This window comes from Balaenoptera borealis, assembly GCF_965194805.1.
Source record: "Balaenoptera borealis genome assembly, chromosome: 12".
In the NCBI taxonomy this organism is placed as follows: Eukaryota; Metazoa; Chordata; class Mammalia; order Artiodactyla; family Balaenopteridae; genus Balaenoptera; species Balaenoptera borealis.
In genome coordinates this window covers 36,056,476-36,080,049 of record NC_138869.1, presented here as the reverse complement: position 1 = coordinate 36,080,049, position 23,574 = coordinate 36,056,476, and the positions used below count along the sequence as shown (strand labels likewise).

The window sequence follows — 23,574 nt, the reverse complement described above, 5'->3', positions numbered from 1 at the left end:
ATTTGTTTTTCTTCACGCTGAAAGTTATCTTCACAGGCCAGTTGCCTGCTGGTAATGTACTCTTATCAGCCTATATTGACACAAAGAGAAACTGACTTCTTGGCTTATTTTGACTGCCAGAATAGCCAGTTCAAATGCTTAACGATTTCTGTAGTATAAAGTTATAAGCTACATTTGTTTCAGATGTTTAGCAAAAATTTTGTGGGATGTATTGGTCAGGTGTACTTTTGTCATTTTACTTTTTTATTTTATAAGACTCAACAGGTGCCTTACCTTTCTTCTCATACCTGGGCTCGCTTTTATAGCTCATAAAGACTACACACTGCTCAGAATGGGTTACACAGTGCCCTAGCCATGACTTAGGAAGGTATAATCTCTTGACTCATCTAATTTCTTGAACTTTTCACACAATTAGTTTACAACTTGAGCTTCTTTTTTTACAAGCATGTGCTGTATTAGTATTAGTTTTATGGTAATTTTTAATGAAATAGCCACGTTGATAGTCTTTCAATTTCTAGAAGTAGTAAATTTGAACTAGTTAATGTTTACTTGGGAAAATTAATTGGGACAACTGGGATTTAGAAAGGTAAGACACTGGGAAGCAATTCTTGGGGAAAACCTGTGGCAAGATGGAAAGCCCTGGATTGGGGATTCAGGATATAAGGGTTTTAGTCATTACTGCTGCTTAGTACCTTCTACCTTAGGGCAAGTCACTTAACTTCTCTGAACTTCAGCTGTTATAGATAGTGAATGTTTTAATATTTGTACTTGATTATAAAAATAATAGTTGTTTGCTTCAGAAAAATTGGAAGATACAGAAAGCACAGAGTTACCTGTCGTGCGCCCAGCAGCAAACTCTGTTAACAGTTTGCTTTCTTTTTTCTAGTTTTTTTTCTCTTACACCTTCTAATGTGATTGAGATTATATTGTGCATAACGATTTTTATTTGGCTTTAACTACACATTGTAGCTTAAGTACCTTCACACATTATTACATACTGAATAAAGAATTTAAAGGTTGCACATTTCCTTGACTCACTTAATATAGCTGTCCTGTTGTTGGACTTTTAGAGTTTTTCCCAAGTTTTGCTTTTATATATAGTTCTAAGATTAATGCTTTTGGGCATCAATTTTTGTTCTCATCTGGACTATTTATCTAGGATAGAGTCCAAGAAGTTGAGTAACAAAGAGGAGGAAAACTTCTAAAGCTCCTGATAGAGATGTTTTTATTAGATTATTTGATCCTAGTCAAAAATGGCCTGCCAGTTGCTATGTAAAAAAGTTAGAGCCTGGGAGTCATGAAAGACTACCCTGAATTACAATTATCCTTTTTTAGTTTTAATTTAAAGTAACAAAGTATTAAAATAGGGGTATATTTGCAAGTCCAAATCCAGCTGATTGCACATAAACATCTTTAGAATTATCTTGCACAAACCATACCATTCTGCAAAAGATACCATCTGTTGAAGTAGGAAATCTTAAGACTATACTAGATGCCTTATCAACGCTTATATATTGTTTTGAAAATCAGAAACAAAATTAAACTTTCTATTTAGTAAGAAAAGATATGATCTTTAAAAAAATAATTGATTTTATATGTAGATAAAAGTCTTATTAATGATCCATCTAAGCTAGAACTGTGAAGGCAAACTCCAGTCCCAAATGGAGGCTTTTCTCTTTGGCATAATATGAAATACTCAAAGATTATGAGATGTACTTTTTTAAAATTCACATTTTGACATCTCTTATATTGAGATGCCCCTTACAGTTGATGTTGTTTTACTTGTAATTGCCTGCAAATGTACACACTTGGTTACTTCTCCTAGTGACATGACTGGCCAAGTGCAGCCTTTTAATGTTCAGCCAACAAATCAATTCACAACCACTTGAAGGATTATCAGTCTTGTTTTTTGTCGAAAATATTTCTTTGACAGCTAGTAAGATGAAGCAAGTGCTGCCATCAAAACTTGCTGACTGGGTGTCAATAATTTGGAAAAAAATATTGGAGATAAAAGTGGAGCACTTCTGAGAAATATTTGTCACCTGCTCGTGGCACAGAATAATACTGGATGTGAAAACATGGCTAGCGGTGTCTCTTACATCAAGAAATTACGCACAAGAGTTGAAATTTTCAGGTTATATTAAATTTGTGCAACTTGTGTTTTCTTTTTTGTGTTTATATGAGAGTTATATAAAAAATTCTGTCAAAGATGTTTCCATAAATATAAAGTAAAAACTTCAAGACATTAGAAAACCTGAATTCATAGCTTAATTGCCAGCATTGTTTTGTTTGTGACAGTAGTATATTAAACTGGCGCAGCTCACAGTGGATGCCGTCATAGATTCAATGAAATGGTACCATATTGATTGCATTTTTGTAAGCTGCTAACTTTAAACAGTCATTATACAGTGTTGAACTCGATCTTATTAGCTTTACATAAGGAAGCTGTTTCAACCCTGTTTGAGGCTAAGAACATCTTTTTAATTTAAGTCCACTACACATTTTTGCATAAATGTGTTATTCCTTGAATTAGAATGCTAATTTTTGAAGGAAAAAAAAAACTAAGTGGCAGACTTTTCTTAAGAATGGCACTAGCGAAACAAGATTTCATAATGCTTTCTTTTTTACATCTTAAAATAGCACTTGGGGAATGGCAGTAGGGCACTAGGGCTAAAAAATAAAAAGATTCTGCCAGATCTAAATTTCTGGGGCATGGGGAAGTAGAGGACTGAGATAACTTGGACTTCATATACTGGCATAATGATTTTGCACTGCTTTTTAAAACAACCATAGTGACTTAGCTTTCTCTTCTGAAAATAGGAAGCTAAGGAATAAGTTGATTTTTAGAAACCAACTTCTAAGGCTGAGGTATAAATTAACTATTTGTAGAATAAAAGTACAAGGTCATCTTTTAGATTTTAAGCTGTAGTTATCTCAATAATTGTTGGAATTAAATTTTTACCCTGCCTTTGGGATATAAAAAGGTGAACATACTTTGCCTTTATGCTGAGTTTCCTTATCTCTGATCCGTTTTATTGAGTCTTAACATTTACTGACTGACAAGTTTTTACTCTTAAAGTGAAGGTAATTTTTACATGCTCATGCTCATTGTGGGGGAAAAAAAGGCCTAACAATATAGAAATGTATAAAGAAGAAGAAAAATGATTCCAAATTCTGCACTCAGAAAAAACCTAGTTAGCATTTTACAGGCCATGGGGGAGGGGAAGGGGTACTATGGTGTTATTTTGGATTATGATGGGGAGGGCTTTGGCACTACTAGAAGAGACTATGGAAAAAGAGAAATAATCAGGGACTTCCCTGGTGGCGCAGTGGTTAAGAATCCGCCTACCAATGCAGGGGACACGGGTTCAATCCCTGGTCCGGGAATATCCCACATGCCGCGGAGCAACTAAGCCTGTGCGCCGCAACTCCTGAGCCCACGTGCCGCAACTACTGAAGCCCACGCACCTAGAGCCTGTGCTCCGCAACAAGAGAAGCCACTGCAATGAGAAGCCCATGCACCGCAATGAAGAGTAGCCCCTGCTTGCTGCAACTAGAGAAAGCCCCTGTGTAGCAATGAAGACCCAACACAGCCAAAAAAAAAAAGAGAGAGAGAGAGGGAAATAATCATACTAAGTTATCCTGAAAAAAGATATTTAAAATATTTATACATGGAATACTGTTAATATAGTCTTGACTGATTCTGTAGATTTGTTCTTAGTTTAATTACAGACTTTTTAATTCATAAAAATATACCTTTGTTGTTCCTTCTAAGGTTTGTGTAACATACTTGGAAAATCTATCTGTTTTAATGAAGTGAAATTTAGAATAAAGAACTCCAGCATCTTGGCATTACTATCAGAAGACAGAAAACAGATCAAAACTCAGAATTGTTAGAGTTCTAATATTCTGTGATTTTTCCATCTTTTAGGAAAAAAAGATTTCTGCTTGATTTATATAATGGTTAACATAAACTTACTGCTTTTATTTTATACAGACAAGGTCTTTACTGGGTGTATTTGAAGAAGATGCTACAGCTATTTCCAGCTATATGAACCAGTTGTATCAAGCTATGCATCGGATTTATGATGCACAGGTAAAGAACTAAAGGCTGACTCAGTGCATTTATAAAATAAATCTTTAAGCCCATGAGGACAGAGATAGTGTCTGTCTTATTTACTGGTGCCTAGCCCTGTCCAGGGTGCTTAGTAATAAACATTTGTTGAATGGATGAATGAACATTAAGTATTTTGTATTACAGAGCTTACATTTCAATTACTAGTGTATAGTTTGTAGCACTACAAAAGTGATGAAGATTGAAGCATCTGCTCCTTTTCCCCAAACACAGTAAAGACTTTCTTAGTGAAACTCATTGATAGTGATCTTTGTGTAAGATTTGACTGAAAACCCTGTATTGTCACCAGTATTTTCCCTAATCATGCTTTTAATCTTATGGGATACTTCCCCTTTTTGAGCAGAGGATTTGAAAGTAGCTAGCCTCTATCTAGTTAGAAGGTAATAAAGATTAGATATAGCTCCGGGGTACTAGGAGATGAATTTTAAAAGGATGTGACTAGATTTTTTTGGTTGAACAGGCATAAGATTTGAGGCTTTGTTTATGTAACTTAATTATAAGCCTTAACAGCAACCTGGGTTCTATGATAAACTCTCTTTGGGATTAATTAAGTGTACAAGTTTCTTTTTTGCCCCTTCTCAATTTCTCTTCTTTCTGGACTCAAATTTTCATTATGTACTTTAAAGTTACTGTGATAGTTACTTATTTATTTTTCTTAATGATAGGTCGCTCAAGAATTTGATTTCTGACCACACAGATTAATATGTAAAAGAAACATTACATATGTTATTATATTCACCACTGAAAAAAAACTTTTAAATTAAAAAACGTATTTCCTTCATATGGCTACATTGCTATATGGTATGACTCGGTCATACGGTTGTATGTTATTTTGGTTGTATGTTATTAAATGCTTATCATGGTCTAGTATCAGCATCTAGAGAGAGGGATAATAGACTCTCTGAAGATTCTGGATAACATTGTGTGCAGTTTACTTCTAGTTTTAAAGCTTTAACTATTCATTTTTATTAGCTAAAAAGAAAAGGCACACACCTGGAACACTGCTGAATTCCTTGACGGTGTCTGTTTCGTGGTTTGAGTTTCCCTTTAAAGTGTTTAGTGGTAGTTCCCTTTCCAATGGCTTAATGAGGGGATTTGAGAACATGTTGTACAATATTTATGTTAAGTGATAAATAAAAGTGGCGTAGGAATCTTCAGTTAAAACTTTTTTCTTAATCTGTACTACTGTGTTAATTTGAATGCTTATCTTTTCCCGTAGAATGAATTAAGTGCAGCAACACACCTGACTTCAAAACTTTTAAAAGAATATGAAAAACAGGTACTATATATGAAAGTTCTAAAAGTATAATTTAAAATATACAGTGATACAGTATCTGTATAGATAAATAGAATTTCTTATCAATAATTCTAAGCCTTTTGGGATTCACAGAAGGTAATTTTGATATGCCATTGAAATTCCATTATGCACTTATATGTAATTTTAATGATTTAATGTTAGACACAGAGGTTATCTAATTTACCTCTCTTTTTTCAAATGAAGAAACTGAGGCTTGCTCAAGGTTACACAGCTGGCTAGTAGAGAAATTGGAGCTAATTTTAAATCTTTGAACTTCTAGTATGGTGTGCATTCCTGTACACCATGTTGATTGGTCACTTAGCAAACATTTTAATTAATGTGTACTACTTATATGAATTACATTATTTTATTAAAACGATGTTTTTAGAGCTTATTCAAAATTTTAGAAGTTTTCTGAAGTTATTTAAAAATTAAAAATTATAATGTCACTCAAAAGACATACAGCATTGGACCTTTACCTCATCTCTGTTTCTCACTTTTCAGCGTTTTCCACTGGGGGGTGATGATGAAGTTATGAGTTCTACTTTGCAACAGTTTTCAAAAGTTATAGATGAGGTAAATGCTTATTTTATTTTGCTTGGATAAGTGATCTTATAATTACTGAAGCTGTTTAGCTTTTATTGGGAAGTTTTATTATTATGATTTTATGAGTAAATCTCAATGATAAAAGATTACTATTTAAAGAAGGGCCTTATTTCCAAATCTTGGTGGCTGTCTTGTAAAAACAACACTATCTTTGTCTGATTAAAGCAAATTGTTTTCAAGGAATAAGCATATAGTTGTGCTCTCTCTACTTTCATGTACCATTCAACCTTTAATTGTGTAGTTTGATGTAGGCAGGGAGAGAAGAGTTAAGCTGTTAGCCATAGCTGAGCTCTTTATGGTTTCTCTGTTTTTTACATTGAGCAATATTTTACCATTCAGTTCATTAATCCTTCCTTCCCAAACAACCAATACCAACCCTTAGTTTCTCTACCAGTCAGCAGAACAAATCATGAAGACCTAGAAGCCAAGAGGAAGCAGGGTGGTGAGAAATGTTCGGAGAATCCATCCATAACTATTTTGAACTAGTGCAGTGAAAGTTCTTCTTTTTAGATGAGCCATTAGGTAGTTCTGTCTTTTCTAGTCTCTTAACTGGAAAAGTAGTTTTTTGAAATATTTTAATAACTCATCATAGCAAAATATTGTCACAGGAGATCAATTTAAAGAAATATTTATAGGAAATGGAATTTTTTATTGTGGTAAAATATACATAACATAAAATTTACCATTAATGACATTTCGCACGTTCACAATGTTGTGCAACCACCACTGATGTTCCAGAACATTTTCATCATCATCCCAACGGAAGCCTATTAGGTGCCTATTAAGTAGTCACTCCCTCCCTCCCCTCAGCTCCTGGCAACCACAAATCTGCCTTCTGTCTGTATGGATTTGCCTGTTTGGGATATTTCATACAAATGTACTCATATGATCTGTGGATTTTTGCGTCTGCTTTCACTTGGCATAATGTTGTCAGGGTTCATTCATGTTGTAGAAAGTATCAGAATTTCATTTTTTGTTTTTGTTTTGTTTTGCTGAATAAAATTCCATTGTATGTATACCACATTTTATTTATCCATTCATTAGTTGACAGACATTTGATTTGGGTTGTTTTCCATCTTTTGGCTAATATGAACAGTGCTGCTGTGAGCATTCATGTACAAGTTTTTTGTTTTTGTTTTTTCAAACACCAGTTTTCAGTTTTTTTGGGTATATACCCAGGAGGGGGAATTGCTGGATCATATAATAATTTTATGTTTAGCTTTTTGAGAAACTGCCAAACTGTTTTCCACAGCTCTTGCACAATTTTACATTTCTGCCAGTAATATAGGAGTGTTCCAATTTCTCTACATCCTTATCAACACTTGTTATTTTCATTAATTTTTTTTACTATAGCCATCTAAGTGGGTATGAAGTGGAATCTCATTGTAGTTTTGATATGCATTTTCCTGAAGGCTAATGATGTTGAGCATTTTTTCCTATGCTTATTGACCATTTGTATATATTTGAAAAAGTATCTATTCAGACCTTTGCCCATTTAAAAAAAAATTATGTTTATTTTTTCATGTTTATTTTATTTTACATTTTTTGGCTGCGCCTCACGGCTTGTGGGATCCCAGTTCCCCGACCAGGGATTGAACCCGGGCCCTCGGCAGTGAGAGCAAGGGGTCCTAATCACTGGACCACCAGGGAATTCCCTGCCCATTTTTTAATTGGGTTGTCTTTTAGTACTGAGTTTAAGAGTTCTTTATTCTAAAGAATACAAGTCCCTTATCAGATATGTGATTGGTAAATATTTTCTCCCATTCTGTGGGTTGTCTTTTTATTTTCTTGATAGTATCCTTTGATGCACAAAAGTTTTCAATTCTGTTGAAGTCCAGTTTATATTTTCTTTGGTTGCTTGTGCTTTTGGTGTCATATCTTAGAAACCATTGCTAAATTCAAGGTTATCACGTTTTCTTCTGAGAGTTTTAAATGGAATTTTTTTGACTGTCACCTAATTATGTGATAACATCACATAATTTTAGGGTTCCCTTATGTAAATGTATCACTACCTTTTTTAACTTTCTGGCCGCACCACTTGGCATGCAGGGTCTTAGTTCCCCAACCAGGGATCGAACCTGTGCCCCCTGCCATGGAAGCACGGAGTCTTAACTGCTGGACCACCAGGGAATCCCTATATCAACACCTTTTTACTAGGTTTGTTCAGTTTCCATAATGCTGGTTGATTGTCTCTTTGTAGTTATTTGGCCTTTTTGGTCTTTCTTTTACCAGCTTAGCTCTTGTCATGCGGTACTTTCAACGCAGCTTGCTGATGCCATGATGTTTCCCATTACCCAGTTTAAAGAAAGAGATCTGAAAGGTATTGAAGTCAAGCTTATGTTTACTTTCATTAGCTGTTGGAAGATCACTGCTTGTAAAATGTGTAATACTCTATACCTTAACCATTTCTGACTGTAGCAAGTGTCACTTTTACTTTAATTAGTTGCTAAACATTTACAGGAGCTCCTGCTAGATGTTAAGCTAGATACAGAGGAGTACTGATATGAATAAGATGTCACATCCCTTGAGAAAGCCCAGAGAAGGAGATGGGTAAACGGATAATTCTGGTACTCTTATAATTAGGGATGAGCAAGGTGCTGTGGGGCCTCAGAGGAGGGTGTCAGAAAGGCTCCCTCACGGATGTGCCATGAGCACTGAGCAAGGAAGAAGAATTTGCCAGGAGAAGAGAGTCATTGTTCTGCTGGAGGGACCAGAAAGCACAGAGTTACGGGTAGATATGCATGTGTTGTTTTGAGAAATTGAGTGTGGCTGCAGTGTTGGATGTGTTGGGGGATGGCGGGAGACAACTCTAGAAATAGATTAGTTGGGACTAGATCATGCTAAAGATGTTGGACTTGAGTTTATAAGCAAAGAGAAGACAATGGAGGTCTTTAAGAAGTATACCTTTGTTTTTGGAGGATGGATTTGATGCTAGGAGAATGGACTAGGAAGTTGTGAGAGTCCAGTGAGGTGTGACCAGGGCCTGAACTGGGACGGTGGCACAGGAGATGAGGCGTGTTGGTGGGCTGGAGTGGTGGGAGGTAGGGGCTGGTCCATCTAACAACCCATGTCTCAGTAGCTTGTGGTAGCTTTCTTTTTTTCCCCATTTAGGATTATTACGTGATAAAATGAGGGCGTTTATAGACTTGGCTCTGCTTTCTTACAATTTACAATCTCAGACAATCATACAGACTTATTTACAAAGTATGTAGATAGAGTAAAAACATTGTACTAATGTATCAGTGGATGATAAAGTATTTAAATTATACATGGAATAAAGACAAATGTATTTTAGAGATAGAATTAATATTTGTCTTGGTAATCTTCAAGAATAATCTTTTCCAAGGTCAAGAAACAAGACCTCTTTTCTCAATCTAAGGAGACTGAATATTATAATCATGTCAATAAAATGTTCCTTTTATCATTCAGTGTTTGAACTTATTAGAGTCAGTATCAAAAAATCAATAAGTTGGATTCTGGTACTAAATCAGAACATTTGTATATCTTAGAATTTGCAGTGTTTTTTTTTTTTTAATTTACTTATTTTATGACTGCGTTGGGTCTTCGTTGCTGTGCGCAGGCTTTCTCTAGTTGCGGTGAGCGGGGGTTACTCTTCGTTGCGGTGCGCAGGCTTCTCTTGTTGCAGAGCACGGGCTCTAGGCGCACGGGCTTCAGTAGTTGTGGTGCATGGGCTCAGTAGCTGTGGCTCGTGGGCTGTAGAGCGCAGGCTCAGTAGTTGTGGCCCACGGGCTTAGTTGCTCCGTGGCATGTGGGATCTTCCCAGACCAGTGCTCGAACCCGTGTTCCCTGCATTGGCAGGCAGATTCTTAACCACTGCGCCCCCAGGGAAGCCCTGCAGTGGTTTTAAAATTTTGTTTTTGGGTCATATTACAATTTGTGGCAAGTACAGTTTCTGGTGGTGTAACTGTTGTTAATGATAGTAAATGTTAGGCTAGTTGAAACACAGTAACTTTTTCACTTTGAACGTTGAACTTTGAAATATTTGGAGTTTTAATAGTAGCTTAAATGGCAGTTACTGTTTTCTAAACAAAATTTAAGATAGTTCATAAATGTGCTAAACTGAAATTATTCTTGAACTTTTCCAGAAATATTGACATTAAAGGAAGTGTTTCAGATTGCTAGTAATGGTAAGCTCTGAATACTTTGTACATTTATTTCTTGTAATGATGCATTTCTTTATCAACACAAATTTGTGGCCAGATTTTATGAAATAATTGAAAAAAATGAACCTAATTAAAAGTTTAAGTGAATATTATTTAAGTCGTTGTTATTTAAGTTGCACTATTTATGCTAGAAGAAAGATTTTAAAGGAAGTTAAATCTTGTGGTTTGTTATCTTCATAATACCTAAGAAGGTGGTATATTTTCCCTTCCTTATTTCCCTGTTTATTCCATATTTTCTTTAATGAGCATTTGCTATTTCTGTACTAAAAAATACTTTAAAAAACTTTTAGTGGACTACTGTTTCCTTGGAATTAAATGTTTTTACCAATTTAATAAACAGAAACATACTTTAGGGGGAAATTTGTCTGTGGGGAACATTTGGGTGGAGTGATCACATAGTAGGGAATTCTTATTTTGCTTTAGTACATTTGTTGAAAGATGCACATGAGAAAACCGTTAAAGCACTTATAAGTTTTGCAAAGTACTGTTGTATTTTTGTTAATAGTCATTTCTGTTTTCCAGATCATGATGCTGCAATTAACAGATACAGCAGATTGTCAAAAAAAAGAGAAAATGACAAGGTGTGATACATATTACTCCTTCAGTATCACAATTAACAACTGTTTCATTAGGTGGTCTAGTTTTTCCAGTTTAAAAATGGTAGCCAGCAGTTGCTTTGTATGCTTTGCTGTATTGCCCTTAGTTTATTCTTTCCTTCCAGTTATTTCAAAGCCTTTCTGTTAATTGTTAATTATCAGACAATTAATAATTGTCTTTTTAAACAAAATATTTTTCTGTTGATAGAGTTTTATAAGTAAACATAACTATTCCAAAAATGTAACTGATGCCCAGGTGTAACATTGCCTCCTTTTGCTTTGTATTTTGATAACATTGCATTTGTTTTATATATGTATTCAAAAGTGTGTTCTGATATACAGTGGTTAAAAAGTTGAATTGTTACATACATAATTGAATGAAATTCTGTTTTGAGGACCTCCTCATTTACAGGGTTATATATATATATATATATATTTTTTTTTTTTTTTTTTTAATGCTTCTTCAAGGAGTGAAATTCAGAAATATTATACTACATTTGAGGAGAAATGCATTTGAGTAAAGAACAAAGAACAGAGTATTAACAAGTTCATCTAGATGCTCCTTAAGATCATTTCTCTCTCAGTGCCTAGTCCAAGGCTTGATCAGAGTAGGCCTCCACTAGATGTTTGTGAGTGAGGTGGTCTCTGTGCCCAGGAATTGGCGTCTGCAGCCTTGGCTGCAGCTGCTGGTAGGGACACAGTGACCACTTGTGGGAATCCACAGTTGGGTATGATTACTGTGCAACAGCCAGTGTGACACAAAAAGGGAATGTTTCTCTCACAAATTCAGTACAAAGATCTGCTTTCACTGATTACTTGATGGTGCAAATATTTATAAAATACATACATTTTTAGATCTATATTACTTTGTTACTTTGCCATAGAGAAGCAGTTAAAGGCTCTAAGTATGAATTTTGTTTTATTTTACATTGCCTCTGGCTGTTCCAGGTATTTTTAAAAACATTCTTCCAGTAATTCAATTTATTTGAAAAATTTATTGAGCACCTACTATATGTTGGGTACTATGGGGGAACAATGTGAATAGGCTCCACCTCTGCCCTCAAGGAGTGGATAATCCACATCTATCAAAGGCTTCCTGTATGAAGGCATGCGACTAGAGCAGCTGCCAGAATACAAGGATGAAGAGAACACATGAATTAACACTGAGTTAAGTGCAGTAAAGAAGTCTTAACAAAATGCTGGGAGAGCAGAGAGAGGACAGTATATCTTTGATTGGTAAGTTGGGAAAGGTTACACTTTAAGGAGGTGCCATTTGCATTGAAGCTGAGCAGATGTCAGTGGTTTGGGATTGGGGGAGAGGGCATTTCTGGAAGAAAAACGGCCTTTGCAGAAGCACATGGAAGAGTCTGGAGAGTGTAAAGGTTAAGAGCACTGGCTCTGGAATCAGACTGGTTGGGAACTAATATCAGCTGTGCCGCTTATTTTCCTGAGGTCAAATAAGCTGGTTTGGTTTGGTTACACTGGTTACTTAATTTCTCTATCAAAAAAACTCAGTAGTTGTGAAGAGGAAGGAGAATGCATGCCGGGTACCTGGCTTATAGATTTTATTATTTCTAGCAATAATTATGATAATGGAAAGATAATCATAATCATTTCAGTGTGTCTGGAGCATAGGATGTATTTGGGGGAGGTATGGCCAAACGACAAGAAAGAGGTAGTTTGGGGCCAGGTTACTATGTTAATGACTAAAATGTATGTTAGCAGGAGTGGGCAGCCACCAAAGGATTTTAAGTAAACGAGTGACACCATGCAATTGTGATAACAGAATGAAAATATTAGTGGAAATATGAAGGGGACAAGACTAGAGGGAATCCAATGAAAAGGTATTGGAATAGTTGGCAAAGATATTAGGAGAGTCTCAGCTAAGGTTGTTATTGAAAGTGGAGAGGAGGGAATACTTTTGGAAGATACTTCACAAGTAGAATTGACAAGACTTATGGTAGGAGGAGGAATAAAAAATGAGTCCCAAAATTCTTGGTTGATGGGATGGATCTAGGAAAAGTTAAGAGAGCTAAGAAAGTAGAGGAGCAGGTTTTGTGAGGAGGATACTGTCTTCAGTTTTGTACATTTCCAGCACATTCACACATACATGCACACATTCACGCATAAAGGACCCATCTGGAGAACTGCTTCCTCTGACAACTGGGAGAGTGAGGGGCAGGAGATAAAACTTCGGGAGTCATTGGTGTATTAGAATATTCTTGGTACTTGCTTTGGTATTCTATGGAAAGCAGGAAAAGAGAAGAGACAGTGTATGTTACGTAACAGGTGCTCAATAAATATTTGTTGTCTGAACACAAGAACTCAAGGGACATAGTTTAAGTGTGGGTGAAGGAAAACAAGTACAAGAAAAGGGGAGCAGTAGGGAGAGAACCAGAGAACTAGGAGGCAAGTGGTATGCTGTGAACTGAAAAAGGTCAAAGATTAATGGCTAAGCTAATACCAGACTGTTGTCTGCTTTTCCTCCATGTGGTAGACCTTATCTGCCACGCTTAGTTCAGTTACTATACCATTCATAGCTATGTGTAGGATGCTGCTTTTAATGTGCATTTTAAAAAATAAAGTGGTTGGTAGTAAAACAGGAAAACTATCTTAGCCAATATTCTGCAGGATTTCTATCTCAGAAAATAAGAAAGCTATGTACAATTGTTGGTGATGCACCTTTTTCCTTGGGTAGTCTCTTCCCCTCAGCCACTACTAAAGATAATTCAAAATTAAATAGATAATAGTATTTTTAATCTTTCACTCAAAGGTGAAGTATGAAGTAACAGAAGATGTCTACACTTCCAGAAAAAAACAACACCAGACCATGATGCATTATTTTTGTGCATTAAATACTCTTCAGTACAAAAAGAAAATAGCATTGTTAGAACCTCTACTTGGGTACATGCAAGCTCAGGTGAATATTGTACTGTGTTTTGGATTATAACTGTCTTAAGAACTTTATATTAAGTTTGATTTTTATGTTAAATGTAAGGATATGACAAACTAAGGTCAAATACTCATTTGTGTCTGTGATTTTAAAGCATTTTTTAAAATGTCAGAGTGCTATTTTAAGGAAGTTAGAAGGGTTTTCCTAGCAAATGAAGATTTCAAATATTTTAGGGTAAATGAGACCACTTACCTTGTATTTAGACCTTGCCCATCACAGCTGGGGACAGGGAACAGAAAGATAAATGAATTCCAAAGCTACTCCTATTGCTCAAGCTTCCACTCGCTCTTGCTTCATAATAGATCTGAAAGAGAATGGACATGTTTGAGCTTGTCTCATGTTCCTGGCATACTTTCTGAGTTAAAATTAATGGATGAACTCCAAAGTATTCCAAGAGTTGTACATCAGGAAGGAGGCTAGAAAATTAAATTTGGGTAACATAAGATGAAATAGCAGTCCCCTAAAAGCAAGAGTTTAAAGAAATTTGAATATTCCTTTGAATATGAGTACTTATTATTCCTCAGATATAAAACTTATCTTTGTAGTAAACATGAAATAGTTTATCCATATGACTTACTTGAAATGTTTTAAAATATATTTTCCAATTTTAAAACCTTGCTTAACTATATGCATGTGTTAATATATAAGATGATGCACAGTGAAATTTAAGTGTAGTTTCTTCAGTGGCTCTATGCCCAGTAGAAATCATTGTAAACTACAACCTATTTTTACACAAATGGAAATAATCCTTTGTTTTTTACTTAACTATGTATCTTGGTGATTGTTTATATGATTCACTCTAAGTATTTTGTGTGTATGTGTTTCTGTTGTTCAACCTCCCATTCCCACACCCTCTTGCCCCAGATAAGTTTCTTTAAGATGGGTTCTGAAAATCTCAATGACCAACTGGAAGAATTCTTAACTAATATTGGAACAAGTGTACAGAAGTAAGTATTTTCTTCCTTAAAATTGAAAATGAAGTTATGAGAATGATAAGTTAACAGCTAAATACCAAATCTAAAAATATTTACCACTTAATTTCTGAGGGGCTATTTTCCCTGCCGTGAGAGTGTTTCTCGAGTGGCTCGTGGATGCTTCTTGGTTTTCTCACCATCTTTTCCACAGAATTTGAACTCTGAATTTCATAACAGTGTCAAATCTGATGGTATTTTATTGATTGTAGACTAGGTTTTATGTCTGAATACAACAGACACATAATAGTAATTATCCATAAGTGAATTATCTTCACAGTTATCTGAATTGTAGGGGATGGATGGGAGAGTACTAAATAAATCTTGCTTTGCAAGCCATGAGAGATTAAAGAGACAGAGAAAGTAGTTCTAATCAGGTTCAGAGTCTGAGCAGTGATGTGGTTAATCTGCGATATGGAGGGAGATGAAAATGATTATTGTTTTAAAGGCACAGGACAGAGCAGTTGGAAAATTCCTCCAAAGTATGAGTCATTCAGTGTGGCTTCATTAGTTTTGGAATTTGGTATTGTTCCCAAATATCTAAGTTTCAAATAAAACGTAAAGCTGCTTTATAACATGCCACTTTAACCACCCATGCCACTGCTGTTCTCTTTAGGAAAATATATACAGAACAAATATACAGATAAATAAAATTGGTAAGGAGTTCTTTGTCTGTTGTAGTTGGTAGTAAATAATCTGTTCCCTCTGTTAGTGTTCGCAGGGAAATGGACAGTGATGTAGAGACCATGCAGCAGACAATAGAGGATTTGGAAGTAGCCAGTGACCCCTTGTATGTGCCTGACCCAGATCCCACAAAATTTCCTGTTAATCGAAACTTAACCCGAAAGGCTGGATACCTTAATGCTAGGAAGTAAGAAAACTATTGTTATTTTTATATATTGTGTATCAATTAAGGTAATAGCAAGTGAATATAATAAATGATATCTCCAAACTGTTTTGATTTTACTAAATGTTGAATCTTTTTACTAATACCACTATTAGTATTTATGCCAATTTTTTGACAGATGAGGTACATGAATAATTTTCAAAAGTAAAATTCTATTTAGATATTTATCAAATGATTTAGAATTATTTTAAAAAGTGAAACCAATTTGAGTTTAAATAAATCTAGCATGACATGTGAATGCGTTTAAATATCATTATCGTACTTTAAAATATATGTAATTACACCATCAAGTCAAATTGTAGTTTTTACCTGAAGATAGGATAAAGCAAGTTAACCCTAGCAGTAAAATAAATTCTTTTGTCTTGAATTTATTCCCTTGAAATACAGTTGGACTGTATTTTATGGAGCGTCATAACAGCTGTAATTTGATCATTTCCAGCCTTGTTTTGGAAATATATACATGCACAATCACACAAGTGGGTCAGTTTATGTGACTTTATTTGAGAGACTGAAAACCTGATGTTTATATTTTCTAGGCACCTTGGTGCCTTTTTGCAAGGTGGTTCTTTGTGATGTGCTTTATCTTTATCTTGTGTCTGGCTGATGATGGGATTTTAGGTGTGTTGTTATTAAAGAGTGAATGTACTTTCTTCATTTAGTAAAACAGGCTTGGTGTCATCTACCTGGGACAGACAGTTTTACTTCACACAGGGTGGAAACCTAATGAGTCAGGCCCGTGGGGACGTAGCAGGAGGCCTGGCCATGGACATAGACAACTGTTCAGTAATGGCTGTGGACTGTGAAGACAGGCGATACTGTTTTCAGATCACTTCTTTTGATGGCAAAAAGTTAGTATTTTTCCCTACTATTAAAAAAAAATCTGTCATATTTTAAATACTGAAATGTAGGATAATTCCTTTTCACTTGGACATTGTATACATATTTTAGAATGATTATGTATTAAGATAATTTTCTTTTTAATCTTGTAGAAATTAGTTGAATTTTCCTTTTTGACTTAAATAAATGATGTCTTAATATTTTGAGGTTGTCAAAGCAAGTTTATGTGGTAAAGACCTGGGATTTCATGTTAAGAGACTGGTCACTGAAAATCCAGCATAGTATGGGGAAGGCAGCACAAGTTAGTGGAAAGAGCTCCAACCTTGGGGTCAGAAAGTTCAAATTCTGGATCTACTACCTACTTTGTAGTGTTAGACAAGTTACCTGACCTCTCTGAGCTTCATTTTTCTACCTGTAAAATGGAGGTGGGGGGGGGGTCCTTCATTTCTATTTTGTGAATTGTTATGTAGAATAGAAATCTAACATATGTAATGTGCCTAGCATGTAGTAGGTGCTAATAATAATATTTTTAAATGTTAATCAAATATTTCTGATCAAATTAATTATTTAGGCCATTACTGTTTATGTGCCATTTTTTAAACTTCTATTACCTTTGCATTAAACAAGAATCCCATAGAGCAGCTCTTAAAACAAATTTTTGAGAAGCACAGAAAAATACAAAAAGGAGTATGAAAAAAAGCTATAATCTCATTAACCAGAAGCAATAATTAACTTTTTGGTCATTGCCTTACAGTTTTTATTTTTTATTCTAAGTACATTTTTAAAATAGTTGAGGAAATACTGAATGTTTATTTCATATTCCTTCTATAAACATACAATGAATGTCAATTACTGTGTCATTTATCACACTGGATGTTGGGAGTCCCTTTGTTCATTTGTGAAAATTACCAAATTGTTAACGTTACTGAATGTATTTACATTTTTGTATTTCCAGTTTTTTGCTAATGCTTAACATGATTTCCCATTTCACATTCCTGGTGTGATTCAAAATTAGTGTAAAAAATTTTTTTCTAACTCTTAAAATATTAACATCTATAGAAAAGCTACATATCCCTGTTAGTGATTAATATATTGAAAAGTTTTACTTCACTATATTCAAGGAAAAATAATAAATAATGAAGTAAAATTAGTATTTTCTATTATGACCACTGATTTATATTTGAAATATATATATTAAGTGTCAGAAAGTTGAAATGCATTGTCTTAGTGTCAATGTACCTTTGTTATAGGCTGCCTTCTGAAAACCAGCACATTTCTTTTTTGTTACATCTTGGCATAGATAGACAAAGTCAAGAGTTGTTAAAATCTGAGTCCTGATACCTCTGATAGTCTCCTTTCCTTAAGATACTGGTTGGTTATGTGTTTTCTGTTTGTTTGTTTCATACTGATGTGTATCTTTAAAGATAAAAATTTCTCACTCATGTTAAAAGTACTTTAGAAAAAAGTTGACTGTCAAACTTTTTCTCTATTTTTTCAGGTCTTCAATTTTGCAAGCAGAGAGTAAAAAAGACCATGAAGAGGTAAAATTTTATCTATTTAATTTCTTCAGCATCATCTTAAGATATTTTTCTGATGACAAAACATATTGATGTGTTCATTATAGAAATTTGGAAAATTCTAGTTAATTACAAATCTTTTTTTCATAAAAGTCTACTGTTCTCAAGCAACATTCTTAAGTTTCACATGGAATTTTACAACTGGACCTATAAGGAGAGACCTTAGAGATCCCATCTCTTGCTGTCTTTTTAAAAGCTCAAATTCAGAAATGACCTTGTGACTGCTGCTTTCTGGCAGGCTGTTAGTATCATGAGGCGAGTTTAATCTATTCCCTTCTCTTACCAACTCTCTGAGACAGTATTTGCTGCATTAAGAACATAGTGACAGATGTAGTATGGCAGGAAGCAACTAAAGCTTAAAACCTTGGGGAAATGAAAGACAGAAAAACAAAAATTTGGGAGTGTTTGTTCTTCCTCGTGAGTCTTTTGTTTTTGGCTCCATTTTTACTTGTCGTTCACCAAATATGGAAGGTAAGTTGTTATTATATAATTGTGTTGGTAAAAGACAAGGTTAGAAATTATGTAGAGACCAACTTTTATTTACTTCTTATGGAAAAGCGTAGGTATTAAAACCTACTTCTGGTCTCTGAGGAATACAGACATATGTCTGTTCTTTGCAGGGTTTACCAAGCAGAATATTAGGTTAGCTTTGTGAGGCTCCTCAGGCACTGGAATACTTGAGAGTGAAGCAGAGGATGTGGGGCAGAGAGTGTTTTCTGTGTTATTTATAAACCTGAAAGGGAAGTATGTAAAATACGTTCACAAGGAATATATTTAGCTCTTAACTTTTTTTACATTGGTATTAATCATGATATCTGAGTCCAGACTGTCTTATTTGGTGGGGATTAGAGGGGGGTGTGATATAAAAAGATAAATATAGACTATTAAATTACAGTTTAACATGATAGCTGTACTTTTTATTTCCTTGTATGAAATAAATTTGGGATTTAAAAATAACAAATCTGTTCAGTGTTCTGTTATACCTTCATATGTTGTACATATATATGCTTTTGTATATAGGAAGGTATTTATCTCATAAGAAAGATTGTATGTTATTTCTTCTAGTGAAACTTCTATGTCAGTTAAATATTAAACATTCTCTTTTAGAAGGGAAGCATTGTAGAAAAAAATATTAATCGTATTTTTCTATTTTTTCCTCTTGCAGTGGATCTGTACAATAAATAACATATCTAAACAGATATATTTAACTGAAAACCCAGAGGTAATATTTTTATTTTATGTATCCAGATCTGGCAAAATTGAATAATTCTGTGGCTTATATGGCTTTTATTGTATTTTCTCAAGTTCTGTAATCTTTTAATTTGCCCATGAATGGGCTACTTTCATATATCATGAATAGAATGAGTATCTGGTCTTCCTAGAACAGTAAATTATTTCAGAACGTACTGAAATCAGTCAACCAACAAATGTAAGTAGACATCAACCTTGTGTTTAGCACCGTGTTGAGCACCATGGAGAAAGGGGATATAGAAGAAAAACAGGCCATGGCCTCTGCCCTCCAGGAGCTTATGTATGTGGGAAGAGAAAACTAAAACTTTAAGTAACATTTCATATAAATTGACAGTGTATGGTGATAACTGAAAGCTTAAGATTTCAGAATATTAAGATCAGTATGGATTTTAGTTTTAGAGAAAACTCTGTGGAGATGGCAGAAACCTGAGCTAGGTAGGATTTGTCCAGATTTTGAGGAAAAGAGAAGACACTGTAGATAAGAGAATAAAAACAAAAGCACAAATGCAGAAATGTTGTGTTTGTGAAATTAGTTGTATAATTAGAATTGAAAAGTCTTGTTGGAGAATAATAGAAAACTGAAATGTGCATACAGATCACCAGGGGACCTTGTTAAAATGCATATTACGTTTCAGTAGGTCTGGGGTGAGGCAGCCTGAACTCTCAAGTTTTGCCAGTTATGCTTTGAGTAGTGGGTATCAAATCAGATGAACTCAGCAGTGTAGACAGAGTTGTAGATGCTGTCCAAACATGCAGGCAAAACCCGGGGTGCAGAGAACTCTGGAAGGACCAGTGAATCCTAACTGCAGTGTAGTTGGGAAGAGACTTGGTTTAAGAGAGGAGCCATCTGACCTCTGCCAGTCTTGGTAGGCCCAGCTAGGCTGTGAACCCGGCTGCCTCCCAGGGCTGTTTGGGGCTGATGAGAGGCTGGGGCTGGGGGTTATGGTTTCAGTTGAGGCAGATCAGGGCTAATTTCTCTAGGAAGCCCTACCCTTCTAAGTCTTAAACTGTTGTTGGTGTAGTGGTTAATTAGACAGGACTGTTGAGGGACATGTAGGAGGCCATTATAGTTTAGGCACGAATTGAGGGTCTGAACATGGTGGTAACCTGAGGGAAGAGAGAAGAATGAATCATAGAAACAGGTAAAAAGAAATTGACTGGACTAGTTAGTAACTGACCGATGTAAAGGATGAAGAAAATGACCAATATAAAGGATGAAGGAGACAAAGATGACTTCCAGGTTTTAAGCCCAAATGAAGGGAAGAACAATTCGGAAAAGAAGAGTTCTGTTTTTACCATAATGGTTTTGAGGTGCCATCCAAGACACATATGATTTGGATGCCTAGGAAAAAAGTTTTGAACTAAAGAAGCAAAATCTCATGACCTGAAAAATATTAGTAATTTCTCTTAGTTTTATAATGATCTAATGAGTTTAATCTAAGAATATCAGTGCTAACTGTAGAGAAGTCTTCTGCTTTTAGTAACTTGATATCCTGCCAATCTTGCTTTTCCTTTCTGTTATGTCACTTGGGAACAACAAAAAATTAAAATGCAAATTAGATGACTTGTTAATACCTAGGGAATACAAAGGGAATATAGTGTTTGAATTTGAATAAGTCAGGCTTATTGACTTTCCTGCCAATTATCAGAAGTCAGAGTTTTAATATTTTCCAGATTATCTGGAATTATTTTATTTATATTAATGAGAGAAGAAATTTTGATCAATTTGTGGTATTGTCTTCATACTTTTGCTAAGACACAGAAGTGCAAAAATGTTTTGTGATTATTTTTTCTAATGTACATGCTATTTTATTTAGCTCGTGTTTTAAATAATAAGCTTTAAATTACTTAATAAGTTTAATATTTTAATAAGTTTTAAAATATTTCTTATGGAAAGCTTTTTTTCAAATTTGGCCTGAAAATATCCATGATAACTTTATTAATAAATACACAGATATTTCTGAGCATAAATACATTCTGGAAAATCATGAAAACTTCAGCATCATAGTTATAAAATACTTTAATATTTTGTGACTATTTCCTACTCCTTTTAAATTTCTTTATTTAGCAAATTTGAGTGCCTATGTGCTAGGCACTGTACTAGGTGCTAGCAATACAAACCTTAATCTAAAAAAAATTTGATAGTTAAAATTTAAAGAAAAAATATTTCCTATTATGTATATTAATAGAAAAAAATCAGATTTTCCCCCTAGATTTACAGGAAATAAGAGGAAACTTCAGTTATAATGTTGTGAAGTTAATTATGTGTCTTAATACTAAGACAAGAGAATGTGGAACTACTTTAGTAACTTCAGTTTACATTTGAAGTGTAACTCAAGGACATTCTGACAGTTCAGAGAGTTATATTTAAACTTTTGGTTTTCTTGCTTTACTAATTAGTCCTTTTTTAAAAAAAAAAATAGGAAATTGCTGCACGAGTAAATCAGTCAGCTTTGGAAGCTGTCACTCCTTCCCCGTCTTTCCAGCAGAGGCACGAGAGCCTGCGGCCAGCAGGGTGAGTTACCAGACTGTGGGCTATTTAAAGAACTATATGGGCTATTGAAAGTGTTAGCAAACACTTTGATTTTAGCAGTGCTAGTTACATTAGTACGAAATAGTTCTAGAAAATGTATTTCAAATCGGTAAATTTACCAGCAAGAGTGCTAAATAAATGATGATTCCAAATTTCCCTTGTGTTTATCTCTAGGTTAAAGTGATTTATGTTTCTGAATTTAGTAATTGGAAGGAAAGAAGTCTTTTGATAAAGTCTTTTGACAGAGTAGCTGTGATTTGGGATTGTGTTTATTAAAATTTGTTCTCATCGACTTATAAAATTGTATTTTCTTTTCTCATAGTTTAAGTGTTTAATTTCCAAAAGAGAAAACTAAATGCAATGCCTTCTTGTTTTCTTCTGTGCTTAGACAATCTCGGCCACTGACAGCTCGAACCAGCAGTTCAGGATCCATAGCATCTGAGTCCACAAATTTGGCTGCCCTCTCTCTAGATTCTCTCGTTGCCCCAGACACCCCAATACAGTTTGACATCATTTCTCCTGTGTGTGAAGATCAGCCTGGCCAGGCAAAAGCCTCTGGCCAGGGAGGCAGGTGGGTGATAGGCAGGTCTGTAGGGCTGTAAGGCTTATGAGCCAATTTCTACAGTTGACAGCCATCTCTCACATATCTTGTGCATCAGCTGTGTTTTACTTTCTTTGTTTAATTACCTAACAGAATTTTGATAGTTGAAGAAGAATCATGCAGGCTTTTCTCTGTTTTTTGCCACAGTTAAATGAGTTAAGATAATTTAGTTTTAATACTCAATTCTGAATTGTTTATCAGATCTACTTCTAAGGTATTTACTCTTAAAATTACAGAAGAAAGTTGACGGTCCTATTTTTACGTCATGACAATATTTTAAAAATTCTTGAGAGTAATACATGTGCTACAGGTTTATTAGAAAACGTTATCTAGGGGACTTCCCTGGTGGTCCAGTGGGTAGGACTCTGTGCTTCCAATGCAGGGGGCCTGGCTTCGATTCCTGGTTGGGGAACTAGATCCTGCATGCATGCCACAACTAAGAAGTCCGCATGACGCAACTAAGAAGCCCGCATGCCGCAACTAAAAAAAAAAAAAAAAGTTATCTTGTGTCAGAATAAGAAATCTCCAGGAAGGAACTAAAACATTGTCATGCTATGAATTATTAATGAATTAACTTTTGTTTATATAATGAGAAATCCTTGTCAAAGCAGTTGAAATTTTTCTTTGGCTATGGATGAAGGAAACATGGCTTAAGGCAAATCATTTATTAAGTAGGTGGGGCACCTAATAAATTGATAATGTAGTAATTTGGATATACATGGCCGTGACCAAGAAAAGATAATTTACTCTTGATCACAGAAATATACTTAGCATTTGATATGATAGGTCAGACATGTATTAGGGAGATCAATTTCATGTTATCTTAAAGCCAGTGTTATGTTAGAACCACTTAGCTCTCTGTTTGTCTATAAAACCTACTTTGGATTGTACTTTTCTTCCTTCATTGTGGGTGTGTCATGAGCCATGCACACTAAGGAGGGAGGTAGCTTCCATCTCTAGTTAGCTTTTCTTCTTGCATTCTGTTAACGTATGCCTCGAGAAATACAGGTTTAAAACTAGAAAATGTTCAAATTATCATAGTTAACTTGCAACATGTACTTAGAGGACCTAAAAAAAGGTGTTTTTACAATCCAAGGAAATTCCTGGCATTTTTCTCATGTACCTA

The 23,574-nt window shown here is 34.9% G+C and overlaps 1 protein-coding gene across 6 annotated transcripts in view; it reads left to right on the top strand.

Moving 5' to 3' along the window:
* Positions 1-23,574, top strand: part of APPL1 (adaptor protein, phosphotyrosine interacting with PH domain and leucine zipper 1) — a 36,128-nt gene that overhangs the window by 1,301 nt on the left and 11,253 nt on the right. For 4 of the 6 annotated variants that reach the window (XR_014232123.1, XM_082344754.1, XM_082344756.1 and 1 more), the window contains exons 2-15: positions 3,998-4,096; positions 5,355-5,414; positions 5,937-6,008; positions 8,271-8,358; positions 10,145-10,186; positions 10,745-10,803; positions 13,592-13,738; positions 14,636-14,718; positions 15,455-15,613; positions 16,309-16,497; positions 17,985-18,027; positions 19,229-19,285; positions 21,738-21,829; positions 22,236-22,418. Coding sequence is in view for 5 of the 6 variants with exons in the window: in XM_082344754.1 (XP_082200880.1) it covers positions 3,998-4,096; positions 5,355-5,414; positions 5,937-6,008; positions 8,271-8,358; positions 10,145-10,186; positions 10,745-10,803; positions 13,592-13,738; positions 14,636-14,718; positions 15,455-15,613; positions 16,309-16,497; positions 17,985-18,027; positions 19,229-19,285; positions 21,738-21,829; positions 22,236-22,418 (1,373 nt within the window). In the remaining variant the exon portion in view is untranslated. The remainder of the gene's footprint in view (positions 1-3,997; positions 4,097-5,354; positions 5,415-5,936; positions 6,009-8,270; positions 8,359-10,144; positions 10,187-10,744; positions 10,804-13,591; positions 13,739-14,635; positions 14,719-15,454; positions 15,614-16,308; positions 16,498-17,984; positions 18,028-19,228; positions 19,286-21,737; positions 21,830-22,235; positions 22,419-23,574) is intronic. The other 2 variants (XM_082344755.1, XM_082344757.1) reach the window with 2 other exon arrangements.